Here is a 16,771-nt window from a genome sequence, read left to right as displayed (position 1 = left end):
TAATAAACTATTACTTTGTATAAAAATTTTTATTAATGAGAACATATAAAATTTTGTGGAAAAATGCAGAAAAATGCAAAAGACTTTTTAGTGAGGTAGTGTCTCTTCATGACAGTATTTTATATATCTGGAATAATGAGACATGCCTTTAATCCGAGACAGAGACAGGTAGAGGTATATCTGAGTTTGATTTCACTCTAGTCTTAATATTAGGACCAAGACAGCCTGAGCCACACAGATAAAACCTAATAAACAATAAACAAAAATAAACAAAAAATCAAAAATGACATATTCTTATAAAAATTATGTATTTATTATTCTAAATTTTGTATAAACTTGCTCCTCTCTCTTTCTCTCTCTCTCTCTCTCTCTCTCTCTCTCTCTCTCTCTCTCTCTCTCTCTCTCTTTCACACACACAAAAACACACACAATTTATAATTGATTCAAGTATGCATGAAACCAGGTAAATTAGTGTTTATTGTCTCAATATTTTTGGTTTCTGGCATATTTAAAAAGCAGAAATATGACACCTTCTTATCCATTCAGTTCAGAGCACCTGAAGTACACAAAAGTGGTATTAATGCAACCCTATTATTACTGAGTTTTAGTCACATTTAAAAAAATCTCCTCCCTCCTTACAGTGAGCAGTCTGAGTGGGTGTGATGGAAGGAAACAGGACTCTGCTGACTGAGTTTGTTCTCAGAGGAATAACAGATCGTCCAGAGCTGCAAGTCCCCCTGTTTCTGGTGTTCTTCTTCATCTACGTCATCACCATGGTGGGCAACCTTGGCTTAATCTTTCTCATCTTAAAGGATCCCCATCTTCACACTCCCATGTACATTTTCCTGGGAAATTTAGCCTTTGCTGATGCCTGTACTTCATCCTCTGTGACTCCAAAGATGCTTATGAAATTTTTAAATAAGAATGACATGATATCCCTGGGTGAGTGTTTCTCTCAATTTTATTTTTTTTGTTCAAGTGCGACTGCGGAATGTTACCTCCTGGTAGCGATGGCCTATGACCGCTATGTAGCCATCTGCAACCCTCTGCACTATGTAGTTGTAATGTCCAAAAGACTTTGTGTTCAGTTCATAATTGTGTCGTATCTAATTGGACTTCTACATGCCTTACTTTATGTAGGGATGTTATTTAGGTTAACGTTTTGCAGCTCCAATATAATAGATCATTTCTTCTGTGATCTCATACCACTCTATACAATTTCTTGCACTGACCCATTCATTAATGCATTGCTCCTTTTTATTTTTGCTGTGTTTATACAACTGAGTACTTTTATGAGCATTATAATTTCTTATATTCGTGTGCTTTTGGCCATCCTGAAAACAAAGTCTGAGAAAGGCAGAAGCAAAGCCTTCTCCACCTGCAGTGCCCATCTTGTGTCTGTCTCTTTGTTCTATGGCACCCTCTTTGTCATATACGTGCTCTCTGGATCTGACACAGAAAATTATCAGGGTAAATTGTATTCATTATTCTACACCATCATCATTCCTCTGCTGAACCCCTTTATTTATAGCCTAAGAAACAAAGAAGTTTTGGGTGCTTTGAGAAAACTCACAAAATGATACTTTTTCTGAAAACTTCAAGGTGTTTCATATCACCAGATCCTCACTTTTTAAGTTCATCATAATATTTGACCCTGTACTTTTTGCAAAATATGGACTGTTTTACATATTATTAAGTAACACAATAAAATGTGACTAAAATGCCTCTGTTTATTATTATTATTATTATTATAAAATAGTAAGGTCTCTAACAAAAGATACAGTATAAATTGTTTTTGAATTCACATTCAGAAATCATGAATTATCTGCAAATTATTTTTTCATAAGATTAATAAATTCTTTTTCTAATACATGTGTTTGTCTATTATTGAAAGAAAAGCTCCATATATATGGATTTGACTATTATTTTTATTTATTATTTTTTATTTTACATGAATGTACTGCACATGATCATTACACTAATCTGCTCATTCTTTTCTTATTACCAAATAAAGCCCTTCCCTACTCTCATGTCTTTGTTCTTCTGTATTCAACATGGTCATTGCAATTATGAACATTCAGTTGTGGAGAATGCTTGCACAAAGAACAATGCACTCTTTTTTCCCAGTTTATTTATTTTTTATTAAAAATTGTCATCTCCTCCCCCTTCCCTCCCATCCCCTCCACCAATACCCCCACTCCCTCCATCTCCAGGCCAAAGAGCCATCAGGGTTCTCTACACTATGTTGATTCCAAGATCTTCTGAAAGTATAGAAATGTTAGAGACATCTGGCTGCCTGAACAGCCACTCAAGGTTCCTTGGAAATGTTGGAGCATCCATTTTTGGCCTACAGGCCTAGAAAATCTGACAGATTTTTATATGAGACAGGAATTTTGAAGAACTGTTCTACGTTGTCTTGATAAAATTTTTGCTTGATAACGTTTGGTAGTCACTTACTTTTGTGCCCCACTGGTACAATTTGGACAGCATACTGTCAGCAGTTGAGGCAAGGGCAGTTTCTTGTCCAAATGACTATCTTTGCCACACTAAAAGAAAACTTTATACAAAGTTTCTTAGATGGCCATCATCTTCTCTGAAGTAAATTGTGCTACCAGTAGCAGATGTGTCTCACTGTCATAAAAAGCATTATGTTAGCTAAACTTTTAAAATGCCATATACTACAGGTTTCTAAGGTGTTTTGAGACCATATACTTAAAACATTTCTCTATTTGACCTTAAAAAATACCTAACATGACTGTAACTTGATTGTTATAGATGACTAATAACCTGTATTTCTTTATTATACATTACATTTTTATTTTTAATAATTTTTGATTGATTTTATTTTATTTTTTTACATGAGATAGTATAGTAGAGCTTTTATTTTTTTATTTTTATTTTTTTATATTTAAAAATTTCCATCTCCTCCCCTCCTCCTCCCCCTTCCCTGCAACTGACAAAGGTCTGATCTCTAAAATATATAAGGAACTCAAGAGACTAGACTATAAAATGCCAATTAACCCAATTAAAAAATGGGGCGCTGAACTGAACAGAGAATTCTCAACAGAAGAAGTTCAAATGGCCAAAAGACACTTAAGGTCATGCTCAACTTCCCTAGCTATCAGGGATATGCAAATCAAAACAACTTTGAGATACCATCTTACACCTGTCAGATTGGCTAAAATCCAAAAACACCAATAATAACCTTTGCTGGAGAGGTTGTGGGGTAAGGGGTACACTCATCCATTACTGGTGGGAATGCACACTTGTGCAACCACTTTGGAAAGCAGTGTGGCGGTTTCTCAGGAAATTTGGGATCAACCTACCCCAGGACCCAGCAATTCCACTATTGGGAATCTACCCAAGAGATGCCCAATCATACTACAAAAGCATTTGCCCATCTATGTTCATAGCAGCATTATTTGTAATAGCCAGATCCTGGAAACAACCTAGATGCCCTTCAGCAGAAGAATGGATGAAGAAACTGTGGAATATATACATGCTAGAATACTACTCAGCGGTAAAAAACAATGACATCTTGAATTTTGCAGGCAAATGGATGGAAATAGAAAACACTATTCTGAGTGAGGTAACCCAGACCCAAAAAGATGAACATGGGATGTACTCACTCATAATCGATTTCTAGCCATAATTAAAGGACATCGAGCCTATAATTTGGGATCCTTGAGAAGATAATAAGAAGGTGAACCCCCCCCCAAAAAAAAGATATAGTAATCCTCCTGGATATTGGAAGTAGACACGATCGCCAGGCAAAAATTGGGAACTTGAGGGTTGGGCTAGACGCGGCCAAGGGAAGATGGGGAGAGAAAAGTGTGAAGGGGAAAATGGGGGGAGCTCGGAGGAATGGGATGCTTGGGATACAGGAAGGGTGGATATGGGAGCAGGGAAGCATATATCTTAATTTAAGGAGCTACCTGAGGGTTGTCAAGAGACTTGACCCTAGAGGGGTTCCCAGGTTTCCAGGGAGACGAGCCCAGTTAGTTCCTTGGGCAACTGAGGAGAGGGAGCCTGAAAAGGCCAGTTCCTATAGCCATACTGATGAATTTCTTGCATATCACCATAGAACCTCCACCTGGCGATAGATGAAGAAAATGACAGAGCCCCACCTTGGAGCACCGGACTGAGCTCCCAAGGTCCTGATGAGGAGCAGAAGGAGAGAGAACATGAGAAAGAAAGTCAGGACCGTGAGGGAACCTCCAACTGGCGATAGATGAAGAAAATGACTGAGCCCCACATTGGAGCACTGGACTGAGCTCCCAAGGTCCTGATGAGGAACAGAAGGAGAGAGAACATGAGAAAGAAAGTCAGGAACGTGAGGGGTGCGTTCACTCATGGAGACAGTGGGACAGAACTAATGGGAGATCACCAACTCCAGTTGGAATGGGACTGATGGATCATGCGACCAAACAAGTCTCTCTGAATGTGGCCAACAGTGGGGGCTGACTGAGAAGCAAAGGACAATGGAGCCGGGCTCTGATTCTTCTGCATGGACAGGCTCTGTGGGAGCCTTCTCAGCTTGGTCGATCACCTTCCTGGACCCGGGGGTAGTTGGGAGGACCTTGGTCTCAACATAGAGTAGGGAACCCTGATGGCTCCTTGGCCTGGAGAGGGAGGGAGGGAGGTATGGGTGGAGGGGAGTGGAGGGAAGGGGGAGGAGGATGGGAATAATGCACTCTTGATCTCAAGCAGTGAGACAACAGACTGGAGGCAAACTAAAATCTCTTTCCCTGCTGAGGAGGCCCTAGCCCTCAGAGTATTAGAACATGCTAGTGTATGTTGAATTTACAAAACTTCTCTCCTTTCTCTGGTTTTTACATTTCTTCTGCCCACTCTTCCATCATATTCCTTAGGCCTTGGAACGGGTGTTATGGTTGTCCCATTAAGGACAGAGAACTCTAGAGTTGCTTATTTTCAGCACTTTGGGCATTTATTCTTTAAAAAAAAACTGTGCTTTTTGAAAATTTTATATATAAATACAATATTTGCAGCATTTTCATTTCTCTCTCTCCCACATCAAATTTTTCTGTCACCTACATCCTCTCACACTCAAAAGCTCTGTTTTGAGTCTCTACATTAATCATTGTCCTCCACAATAAGAAGGCACAGGTAGCAAAAAGATAGATGTTTTGTATAATTTAAAATTTTCTGTTTATGCTACATTAAAAAAATGCTTATTTTCATTTTCAATACTTTATCTTTGAGAATTTTCAATGAATACAACATAAATATTTATCTCTTTCAGATTGCTCTTAAATCTCAAGAAATTACCACCTTTACATGTTTGAGAGGTATTCCTTGTCACATGTTAAATAATTATTATTTACCTGTGCATGATAGTATAATAATGGATTGTTTATAATTTAAATGTAATTTCTTCTAGAATTATTTAAAAGGGAAAATGGGTTTTAAACAAATCATTTCAAAGCCTAAGTTTGCTTTTCGATAAAAATAAATTCAAAGATTATTAATATAGATCTTAAAAACTAAAGTTTGTCAGTCTAATGAAGAAATTAATGAAGTAACTTTTCTCAGTGAATATGAATTTCAAAACAACAAATGACAGGGATTAGCTTTAAAGTTCTTATTAAACCAAGGCCAATTGGACTGGGACTGAAGGAGCATGTGATCAAACTGGATTCTCTGAATGTGACAGACAATGAGGGCTGACTGAGAAGCCAAGGACAATGGCACTGGGTTTTGATTCTACTGCATGGACTAGCTTTGTGGGAGCCTAGTCTGTTTGGATGCTCACCTTCCTAGACCTGGATGGAGTGGGGAGGACCTTGGACTTCCCATAGGGCAGGGAAACCTGACTGCTCAGAGGACTGGAGAGGAAGATAGAGGGGGAGTGGGAGGAGTGGGAGGGAAATGGGAGGAGGGGAGGAGGTAGAAATTTTTAATAAATAAATAATTAATTTTTAAAAAGTTCTTGTTAACTATTATATAATCATATTACTAAGACAGCCATTCAGTCTATATTTTATTTTTTAATTAACAGTACATAAAATTTCAATTATGTACATAACATGGGTTCAAATATTATGATGCATTGCAAAAGAAAAGAGACGCTAGTAGAACAGACTGAAATTTTCTGAAAATGATTATCATTTTATGACTTTTTTCAGAGCACCCAAAACTTCCTTGTTTCTTAAGCTGTAAATAAAGGGGTTTAGCAGAGGAATCACAACCGTGTAGAACAGTGAATACATTTTATCCTGGGTTTTACCTGGTCCAGACCCAGGACTCACATACATGAAGAGGAGAGTGCCATAGAACAAAGAGACAGAGAACATGTGGGCACTGCAGGTGAAGAAGGCTTTCTTTCTGCCCTTCTTAGACTTCATGTTCAGGACAGCAAATAGGACACGGCCATAAGAGACTACAATGGTCACAGAGGTGCTGATTTGTATGGAATTAGCAATAATAAAAGTCACCAATGCATTAAGTGATGGATCAGTACAAGAGATTGTATAGAGTGGCAAGATTTCACAGTAGAAATGATCAATTACATTGGACTTACAGAAAGTCAATCTAAATAATAACCCTACATTAAGTCCAGCATTTACAAAACCAATTATATATGACATACTTATTAGCACAGTACAGAGTCTTTTGGACATCACCACAAGATAGAGCAAAGGGTTGCATATGGCTACATAGCGGTCATAGGCCATTGCTACCAGGAGGAAAATTTCACTAGTTACACTGTAACAAAAAAAATAAAATTGGGCAAAGCACTCACCTAGAGATATCATGTCATTCCTATTTAAAAATTTCATAAGCATCTTTGGAGTCACAGAGGATGAAATAAAAGCATCAGTAAAGGCTAAATTTCTAAGGAAAAGGTACATGGGAGTGTGAAGATGGGGGTCCTTTAAGATGAGAAAGATTAAGCCCAGGTTGCCCACCATGGTGATGACATAGATGGAGAAGAACACCAGGAACAGGGGGACTTGCAGCTCTGGACGATCTGTTATTCCTCTAAGAACAAACTCAGTTAGCAGGGTCCTATTTCCTTCCATCACACTGGCTCAGGACTCTCACTGTGAAGAAGGAAGGGACATAAGATCTGAATAAAGCTGCTGAGAATGGCATCACATTCTCACATGGAACTGTGCTGCATATGCTGCATTTGATCCGTAATCACAAAATATGAAAATGTAATGTTTCTGCATTTAGTAGCATACTGAAAACACAAAGTATTTTCTAACTTTGATATACAAAGTTTTAACATGAAGTTATCTGAATATTAATAGATTAGGCCATGGAAACCAATTTTTGATTTGACTTTATGCTTGTTAGTCTCAATTACTGTAAATGGTGCACATACATGTGACAGATAGGTTGTATACATAATTTACAGGGAAAATGTATAGTTCATTTTGTACTGAAACATTTTAAAGACTAATTGAATGTGAAAAGTCTCTTTTTCAATTCCATATAAAATGTTTTGTTATATTTTAATGAGGCTATACAATGTAGTGTTTTACCAAATGGCATTTTCACTAAAATGTAAAATTCCCACTGAACATATTTATTTCTCAAAAGGCTCTTCCATTTTTCTTCCCCCTTCTAATCTCATTTTCCTCCTAAAATATGCCATTTCTACTTTAATTTCATATATAACTTCCAAATATTTTATGTAAGACTGAAAAATACCTTTGTTATTGTGTGCATTATTCTGTCATCCAAAGACATTGTCAATTAACAAGATAATGATAAAAATCTTATGTTGTTTTCTTTCACTTGCTATTGTGTTATCTGAAACATATTTATAAAAACATTCACAGACTAAACAAGACATGTGTGGTTCTGTTCAATGAAATATATAGAGAGATTACCAAAGAGCAGATGAGATTGAACTCAAAAAAATGATAGTATAGATACAATGGTTAGGATTTTAAATATCTGAATTCAACTTAAAAGCCAAGTTATAAGTTTTTTATAGAAAACATTGAGGAAAAATGAAGCAAACTTATTATTAACAACTACAGATATAATTGAGAAGGGACAGAAAATTTCAGTCTCAGTTGATACCTACAAATGTAACAAAAAAGGAAGTTAGGATAGATGATGTAGAAAATCACGAAGGAGGAAATTCTAATCAACACCATAGTACATTTCTGCCATGATAAAATATGCATATTCTAGACATAGCATGATTTATACTATGACATACCTGTACTTCTGATTTAAAATATGAGTTGGGAAATAGAAAGAGACAGCTTAAGTGACTAAGGGCTATTAATTTATTAATAGGGCTAGCCAGATTATTTTACAGTTTTTGATCTGTTATATGGCTTGTCTACAAACTAAAACTTTTAGATTTATCACAGTCACCAATTCTTTATACAATTAACTAATAACCTCATACCCAAATATGTGATTCCAAACAACTAATTTTGTCAAAACATTTTCTTTACTTTTAAAAATGAAAATAAGCCAAGCAATAGTGGCGCAGACGTTTAATTGCAACACTTGGGAAGCAAAGGCAGACGTATATCTGTCAGATCATGGCCAGCTTGGTCTACAAGAGCTAATTCCAAACAGGTTCCAAAGATGCGGCAAAACCCTATCTTGAAAAAATGAAAAATAAAATAAAATTATAAAATAATAAAAATTAAAATTATGTCAAATTTAATAGAGAGTTTATAGAGGAAAGTATGTACACAAAATATAATTTCAAATTTTTTAAGCATGAAGCCCTGAAATATTTCATAGAAAGGAGCTGTGATATGATTGTTCCACTTAAATAACAAAACTTTTCATGAGATGGGTTCTCCTAAATCTTTATTGGGAATAAGAAAAAAATTGTTTGAAGTTGAATTAATCATCTAAACACATTAACAGAGAAACTGATGTCTATGTAATAATTGTGTAAAAACCAGCCTGGTCTACAAGAGCTAGTTCCAGGACAGGCTCCAAAGCTACAGAGAAACCCTGTCTCGAAAAACCAAAAATAAAATAATAATAATTGTGTAAAAATTATCAGTATACATTTCTGTCAGACAGTACTGACTTGTCTTACTGTGCTTTTATTTGTTTGTATTAATTTTTGTGTTTGTATTTCTGTAGAGATATTTTTATAAGGAAAGAGAGATAAAATAATGTTTATATCTCTGATGTTCTTAAAAGGTCTCAGTCAATCAAAAACCCTATGTAGTCAGTTACTCTGAAATAGCCTGTGGGGTTGAATTCTGTTTATCTTGATCCATTATGTCAGAAAATATCATTTTTATTCATTAGACCCTCTAAATATGGAACCCTCAGAATTCAGCTCATGGCATAGTCCTCTCCAGAGCTCTTCCAAAAGCCTAGAAATACTTACATCATTAAAATTGATTGTATGAATACTTTCACTGAGAAATAAAAGTATTAGTTTTGGATACCTGTGGCTAGTACATCCAAATGTATTTTAAAACAACCTAAATGTATTATTTGACCTCTCTGGATGTCAGCAGTCTAAGATCAGCATCACTGGCTGACACTCAACACTGTGAGTCAGATGCATTCCCTTTAGAGATCCATGGGAAACTCCTCTCTTTACCCTTCTGGCCTCTAGTGGCTGTTGTCATTCTTCATTCTTTACTCTAACCTTTACTCCAGAATTCTTGCAATCTTCTCCTCTGTATGTTTCTTTTTTATAACTTTTATTGATATTTTGATATTATAATTTAATCTCAAGATTTCTCCCTTCCCTTTGCTCCCTCAAAACCTGCTATTATAGCCCTCTCTACAATTTTTCAAATTCAGGGCCTCTATTTTCAAAATGTTTTAGTCCAAGCATATGTATATACAAATATACACAAAATTCCCTAAATATAACCTATGCTGAAGATAAAAGTTACAAAATAATCCCACACTAGCTCAGAATTGCATACAATAAAGGGTTAGTTATTTAGGGGTAGACTCACAGATCACAGTCCTTTGCATGAACAGGAAACAGGAACCAAATCCAAAATCCAGGAGAGAGAGAGAGAGCAAGCCTGTGTTTTATGTTGGCATTATAATATGAGATGCCATGCCCAAGTTGGCTAGCTTCTTAAAGGCTACTGGCTGAAGGAGTTCCTTCAGCACTGTTCAGTCTGGGTGTTACTTGTATGTACTTTTCAGGTCTGACCATTTGGGACTGGAAAACTGCTTGCTGTTCTCTTCCATGGGAAGGACCACCTCTCCTATTTCCAGCTTTCCTTGGTAGCCTATAGTTCTTTGTGTAGGGCTGAGGCCTTGTGGACTTTCCTCTGTGCCTATTTTTTAAAGAGATAGGAAGAAAAGCAAAAAAATTGAGAGGTAAGGAGATGGAGAGAATTTAGGATGAGTTAAGAAAGGAGAAAAAACACAATCAAAATATACAATATGAAAATTTATATAAAATTTGAAAAAAAATGATAAAGCCAATGCAGTGGATATGGCAAACTTCCTTACTTCATATTATGGAAACTACATAAACCTAGAACCAGCTGAGAAAGCAGGTGCAAACATCCTAACAAGTCACATATGCCAGGCGGTGGCTGGCGTATGCCTTTAATCCCAGCACTCGGGATGCAGAAGCAGGGGGATCTCTGTGAGTTCAAGGCCAGTGTAGTCTACAGAGTGGGTTCTAGTACAGTTTCCAAAGCTACACAGAAACACCCTGTCTCAAAAACAAAGAGTGGAAAAAAAGGAGAAGTCACATACTTCTATAACTCTTAGTTGTAGAGTATTCCTGATTCTGGAAGACTACTTCTAAAGACTCAGAAAGGATGCTTTATGTAATAAAGTATTCAACAGTTCAATTTTACAACACTATCTGAATAAAGGGTTTGTATCCCAAGTTTCAGAATCTTCCAGCCTTATTTTAATCAGTTCAAGAGCCTTATTTTGAGGGCTTATAAAATGTGTTGGGTTTCTAAGGTGTATTCTCCCAATATGCTTCTTTATTGTTATTAATGAGAATCATAGCATAGAGGTTAACCACATGAACTCTTACAAATTTACATGACTAATCTCAAATCTTCAAACCATTAACAGACAGTTGTGAGTGCATAGAAATTTAGCGAATGTATACAAAATATTTCACTTAGATTTTGAGGGAAGCTTTATGTCCCATTTGTCAAATAAGTACCCTAATAGATATTTTCATATAAATTAACATACATATCATTATATCTTGTATAAATTATAAGAAACTGTTGGTATCAAAATGACCATATGTTTAAAATTACAATAAAATAAAATAGTTTTTACACAATACTATGGAAATGTGCATAGGCACAGATAACACAAGACATATCTAAATGAAGACATTTAACCTGCAGGAATAAGGGTTTCGGTAGCAAAGGTCCTCCTCACATCAGTTTTCTCTATGAATAGCAGTTTGGAGGGAATGGCATTTATTTCTTGCGATCTCAAACTCTCTATCTGTATAAAAACTCTGTCAATGCTATCAAGAACTTCCCAAAGGATAAAGCCAATTTGTTGGGCATTGTTCACTAATCAGCAAATTAAAATTAACAGATGATTGTAACTGATGTTATTTAAGCATTTATTGTTTAACTACTAAGATGCCAATTAAAGAAAAATAAAAGGTTTACTCCATGGAGAGTCCTCAGATGAGGTAACTGGTTTTCTAAGAAAACTTGAATCTGAACAACAAACATAATATACATCATCAAAACATTTCTATGACCACATATATACATTACATGTGAATATGTATATTAATTTTCTTTATGGAAATTATCAAATTTTCCCACAGTATTTGTTACTTTATACTAATGTTCTGAGAATTCAACATCTAACAATAGTTTAGTGGATTATTTCACACCTGCTGCTATTGAGAATATTTTTTATTTGACCATATGATATACATGTCTTAGATAAGAAACCAATAAATTTAGTATGTAATCATGTCTTGATAGAAACCAATAAATTTAGTATGGCTCACTCAAATAGGATATTTGAAAAATATTAAAGAAAATAAAAATGTATAAAATGACAAAAAATTGCTTCAATTTGGATCACGGGTGAATAAAGGTAATATTTTCATGCATGCTACTCTCACCTTCTATCCATTCATGTGTTTCCTTTTTTATTATTATATGCAGAGATTGCTCATTTGTTTCCCAGCAACACAGACTCAAAGTAGTTGCTCTGAAATTATATTATTTGCAATACTGTTTGGCCAACAGTTTATGCATATTTTGAGCTAGCTCTTACATCTTAAATTAACGCATTCCTATTAATCTGTGTATTGCTACATGGTTGGTTCCCCTCTATTTTTGCTTAAAATTACTGGCTTTCTCTATTCTTACCTGTGATAGGACCAAAGCAGCTTCTTTATTAATCGTAATAAAATATATTCACAGCATACAGAGGGAAATTCCACATCATATTATTGTTATTATTATTATTACTACTACTAATAAAATGATGATAATATACTGTTAAAAAACAAGATGAAATACAACCCAAAAAATATAAAACACAAATGGAAAAAGAGAAAGTACTGGAGAGGTTTGGTTCTCAGCTCTCACAAAGTGGTTCAAAAGCACTTGTAACTCCAGTTTTAGGGGATCTAAAATCCTCTTTTGATGTCCAACGCTTCCTATATGTATGCAATGCACTTACATATATATACATCCTGGCCAGCTCACATCACATAAAATAATATTTTAATCTAAGAATAAGTAAAAAAAGACTGAAGAAAATATACTACTTTATAGGCTATTTTTTAATGTAATTTATGAAAGGCATTTGAATCTAGATAGCATTCATGGAAGAGAGTGTTGCTCTCCAAAGACATAAGTTATTACACAAATGTTTTTTCTTGGCCATGGGCTACTTCTTCATTCCTTATTTGTCAGAGACCTACTCAGACTCTGTTCTTCGTTGCCCATGTCAGTTAGACAGTAAATTCTTATTGCTGAACACAGCAAACTCTGTGACCACAGAAAACAGATAAATCATTCCTGACCTAACAGGAAAACTTCTTCCCTGCTGGCAAACTATCTTCATGCTTAAATGTCTTATAGAAGATTCTCAGGGAGAAAGCTATTAATTTGCCTAACCAGCTGTGAGCAATTTAAACTGATACCTACCTTCTAGGCAAAATTCTCACATATATGCAACAGTGGCATGGCTAGGTGAGGATAACGTCTTCCTTCTCATTGGATTTTGGACCTATACCATAAAGGAACTCATAGCTGGCACTTGACATTTGATAAGAGTATATGATGGGAGGTCATAGGCCCTCTAGGGGGAAAGAAAAATGATTGTATTTGGGAAACAGATATGGTGTTAAACATCCCTGAAAATTGTCCTGTTTATACTCATATATCTAATTGCTTCTATCATCTTTGATCAGAAAAGCTTCAGCTTGCAGTTGGCAACACTTAATACAGATACATATATAGAGTCAATGCAGTGAGAACAAATGACTGTTAAGTTCTCAGCCTTGCGGGAAATATCTAAATCTTCCCTGCCAGGCTTGTGGAGAATTGCAGAAAGAGAGACCAAACGAATATAAGAGCTGAAGAATGGAAGGACTGATATAGATTTTCATCTTCTGGATATGACATGGTGGATGAGAGCATGAATACACAATATGGATATCCACACAAAAGCTACATGGCACATGGTCCATTAATATATCCACCATAAATGGAAAAATGTACCATGTGACTTCACTCTCAGAGGAATTACAACCATTTAAAGGTCACAGGGAAAATATAATTATATTCTCCAGTATTGCAGTCACTCATACATTGTTGTCATTCAAATAACCTCTGACTTGTTATTATCTAGGTATCCCTAATTAAATGCAGCACCCTATCCATCAAAAAAGGTCATGAAATTAGTACATCAGCTTGGAAAGAAAATGGTATTTTGTGAGAGATGAAGAGAATTGGGAAGAATAATGAGACATATTTTGAACAAAGGACCTTATTATTTAATTTGTGGAATTATAAATGAAAAATATAATTTTTAAAATAAATGCTGATGTGACATTAAATGGCGCCATACTGATAATTTGGATGAACTGTAAACTTGTGCAACAACTAGGAAAGCCAGTACACAGGTTTCTCAAATAGCATAAAAGGAAATATCATGAGACCCAGCTATACCATCCCCGTACAAGGCAAGTAACTCTACACGCTCTGATACAGATACCAATACATGTATGATCATTGCTGCACTACATGCAATAGCTGGGAAAGACAATCAACCAAGACATTCAGAAAAATATGGAAAATTAACATATGGTATATATATATATACATAAGTCAAATCAATTCATCTGTTAGCAATGTGAATTATGAAAATTACAGAAAAATTAGTAGAGCTAAAAATATTACAGTAAGTAATGTAACTCAGACACACAGACAAACTTTATATAATATTCCTCATTAATGAACTAGTTTTGCAATTTTTATTTGTGTAATTAAGCTTGAAAGAGTTTTTCCACAGATGTCATTACTTTTTTCTGCTGTGTAGTACTCCATTATGTCAATTTATCACATTTTCCTTATCCATTCTTTATTCAAGGGGCATTTAGGTTGAGTCCAGGTTCTGGATATGACAAACAATGCTACTATGAACATAGCTGAGCACATGTCCTTGTGGCACAATTAAGCATCCTATATATATATATATATATATATATATATATATATATATATATATATATACATATACATATATACATATATATACACATATATATACCCAGAAATAGTATTACTGAGTCTTGAAGAAGACTGTTTTCTAATTTTCTGAGAAATCATCACACTGACATCCAAAGGAGCTGAACCAGCATGTATTCCACCAGCAATGCAGGAGTATTCCCACAACCTCTCCAGCACAAGTTGTCATCAGTGTTTTTGATCTTTGCCGTTCTTAAAGGCATAAGATGGAATCTCAGAATTGTTTTGAATTGCCTTTCTCGGATAATGACATCTTGAATTTTGCAGGCAAATGGATGGAGTTAGAACACATCGTTTTGAGTGAGATAACCCAGACCCAGAAAAAGAATTATCACGTGTACTCACTTATAAGTGGTTTTAAAAACAAAGCAAAGAAAACAAGTCCACAAATCATAATTCCAGAGACCCTAGACAACAATGAGGACCCTAAGAGAGACATACAGTGATCTAATCTACATGGAAAGTAGAACAAGACAAGATCTCCTGAGTAAATTGGAAGCATGGGGACCTCGGGAGAGGGTTGAAGGCAGGGGGAGGTAAGGAGGGGAGCAGAAAAAAATGTAGAGCTCAATAAAAATCAATAAAAAAGTATACAAAAGAAAGAGTATCATTAAGAGTATCTCCTCAGGCCAGAAAACAAAAGAGAAGCCATAGAATGTGGGATTTGGGGTGAAGTCTTGTTGGGGACAGTAAAACACAAACAGTATGAAAGTAGGAGATACCAAGAGTGGGAAGGTACAAATGGGAATGGGAAAGTGGGATGGAGGAAAGTGAAGGTTTTGGAAAGTAAAACCAAAACTATGGGTAATGAAAGAGCTACCTATAAACCCTGCTGCATATGAAGGTAAGAAGGCAGTCTCCCCAAAGAGAGAGGAAAGGGAAAAGTGGGTGATGGGGTGAATGAGAGATAGATATAATATACGATAGATAGATAGATAGATATATGATAGATAGATTATAGATAGATTCGATAGCTAAGATAGATAGATGCTAGATCGATGACTAGATAGAATAGATGCTAGATAGATAGATAGCCTAGATAGATAGATAGATTCAGATCTGATAGACGATGATAGCTACGACTCGATCGATCTATGATATACATGGGCTTCTCTCGCTCAGATCGTCGCTAGCTATCTCGCCTCGCTACTCGATAGCGATAGACTCAGATAGATCTATAGCTCAGATAGATGATAGATCGATAGCGAGATAGATAGCTAGATCGATAGCTCGCTATCTCGCTCGATGCTAGCTCGCTCCGCTATCTCGACTCGCTCCTAGCTCGCTCGATCCTCGATCCTCTCGCTAGCCTCGCTCCTCGATCGCATCGCCTCGTCCTCTCTCTCGCTGCATAGCTCGCTCGCTCTGCTCGCTCGCTCGCATCGCTCGCTCGCCGCTCGATCGCCGATAGCTCGCTCGCTCGCTCGCACGCTGCTCGCTCCCTGCTCGCTCTGATGCTCGCTCGCTCGCTATCTATCTCGATCGCTCGCTACGCTCGCTCGCTCTCGCTCCGCGCGCGCGCGCAGCGCGCTACGCTCGCTTCTCCTCGCTCGCTCGACTGCTCGCTGCTGTCCCCCCCCTTCGTTCACCCGCATAGAAACCTTGAAATAATAAGGCCAGTAGTGTTTAACAGAAGAAAGTTTAACAATCCCAATAAGAGAGTGAAAACATTCTGGTATCTGATGCTTATACTTAGAGTGGAATACTCAGAGATTACCTGGCTGTGATGGTGTTTATTAGACTTACATCAAAATGGTGTGATGTGTGTACTATACAGTTATTATAAAAATAAAAACTCCCTATTATATACAGATTATTAAATGACATTTCAGGAAATAAGACACAAGCAATCAAGATTTGAACTATCAGGTTTTAGAGGCGTCAACAGGGAAAACTACTATTTTGAGACCTAGCTAACAGTGTTAACAATATAGATGGTTATTATCAAAGAAGTTTGAATCAAGGTACTCTGATTTGTGCTGGTCAATTCTGATGCCAGAATCCATGGGTGTTTTAAGGAAAGTACTATTGTCAGGTTCAGGATAACTCTCTGTGAGTTAGCTGTG

At 36.2% G+C, this 16,771-nt stretch overlaps 2 protein-coding genes across 2 annotated transcripts; one reads left to right on the top strand and one right to left on the bottom strand.

Moving 5' to 3' along the window:
- Window positions 1-659: 659 nt before the first annotated feature.
- Window positions 660-1,580, top strand: LOC119825320 (olfactory receptor 5AC1-like). Its single transcript, XM_038346129.1, has one exon. It carries the CDS (start codon window positions 663-665, stop codon window positions 1,578-1,580), a length of 918 nt encoding a protein of 305 aa, XP_038202057.1. The 5' UTR covers window positions 660-662.
- A 4,545-nt stretch (window positions 1,581-6,125) lies between these two features.
- On the bottom strand, window positions 6,126-7,043 carry LOC119825302 (olfactory receptor 5AC1-like). The gene has a single exon (XM_038346101.1). The coding sequence runs from the start codon at window positions 7,041-7,043 to the stop codon at window positions 6,126-6,128; it is 918 nt and encodes a 305-aa protein (XP_038202029.1).
- Between the last annotated feature and the right edge of the window lie 9,728 nt (window positions 7,044-16,771).

Source organism: Arvicola amphibius, chromosome 10 (assembly GCF_903992535.2).
Source record: "Arvicola amphibius chromosome 10, mArvAmp1.2, whole genome shotgun sequence".
Classification (NCBI taxonomy): Eukaryota; Metazoa; Chordata; class Mammalia; order Rodentia; family Cricetidae; genus Arvicola; species Arvicola amphibius.
The sequence above is the reverse complement of the archived record's forward strand: the minus strand, read 5'-3'. Positions and strand labels throughout refer to the sequence as shown.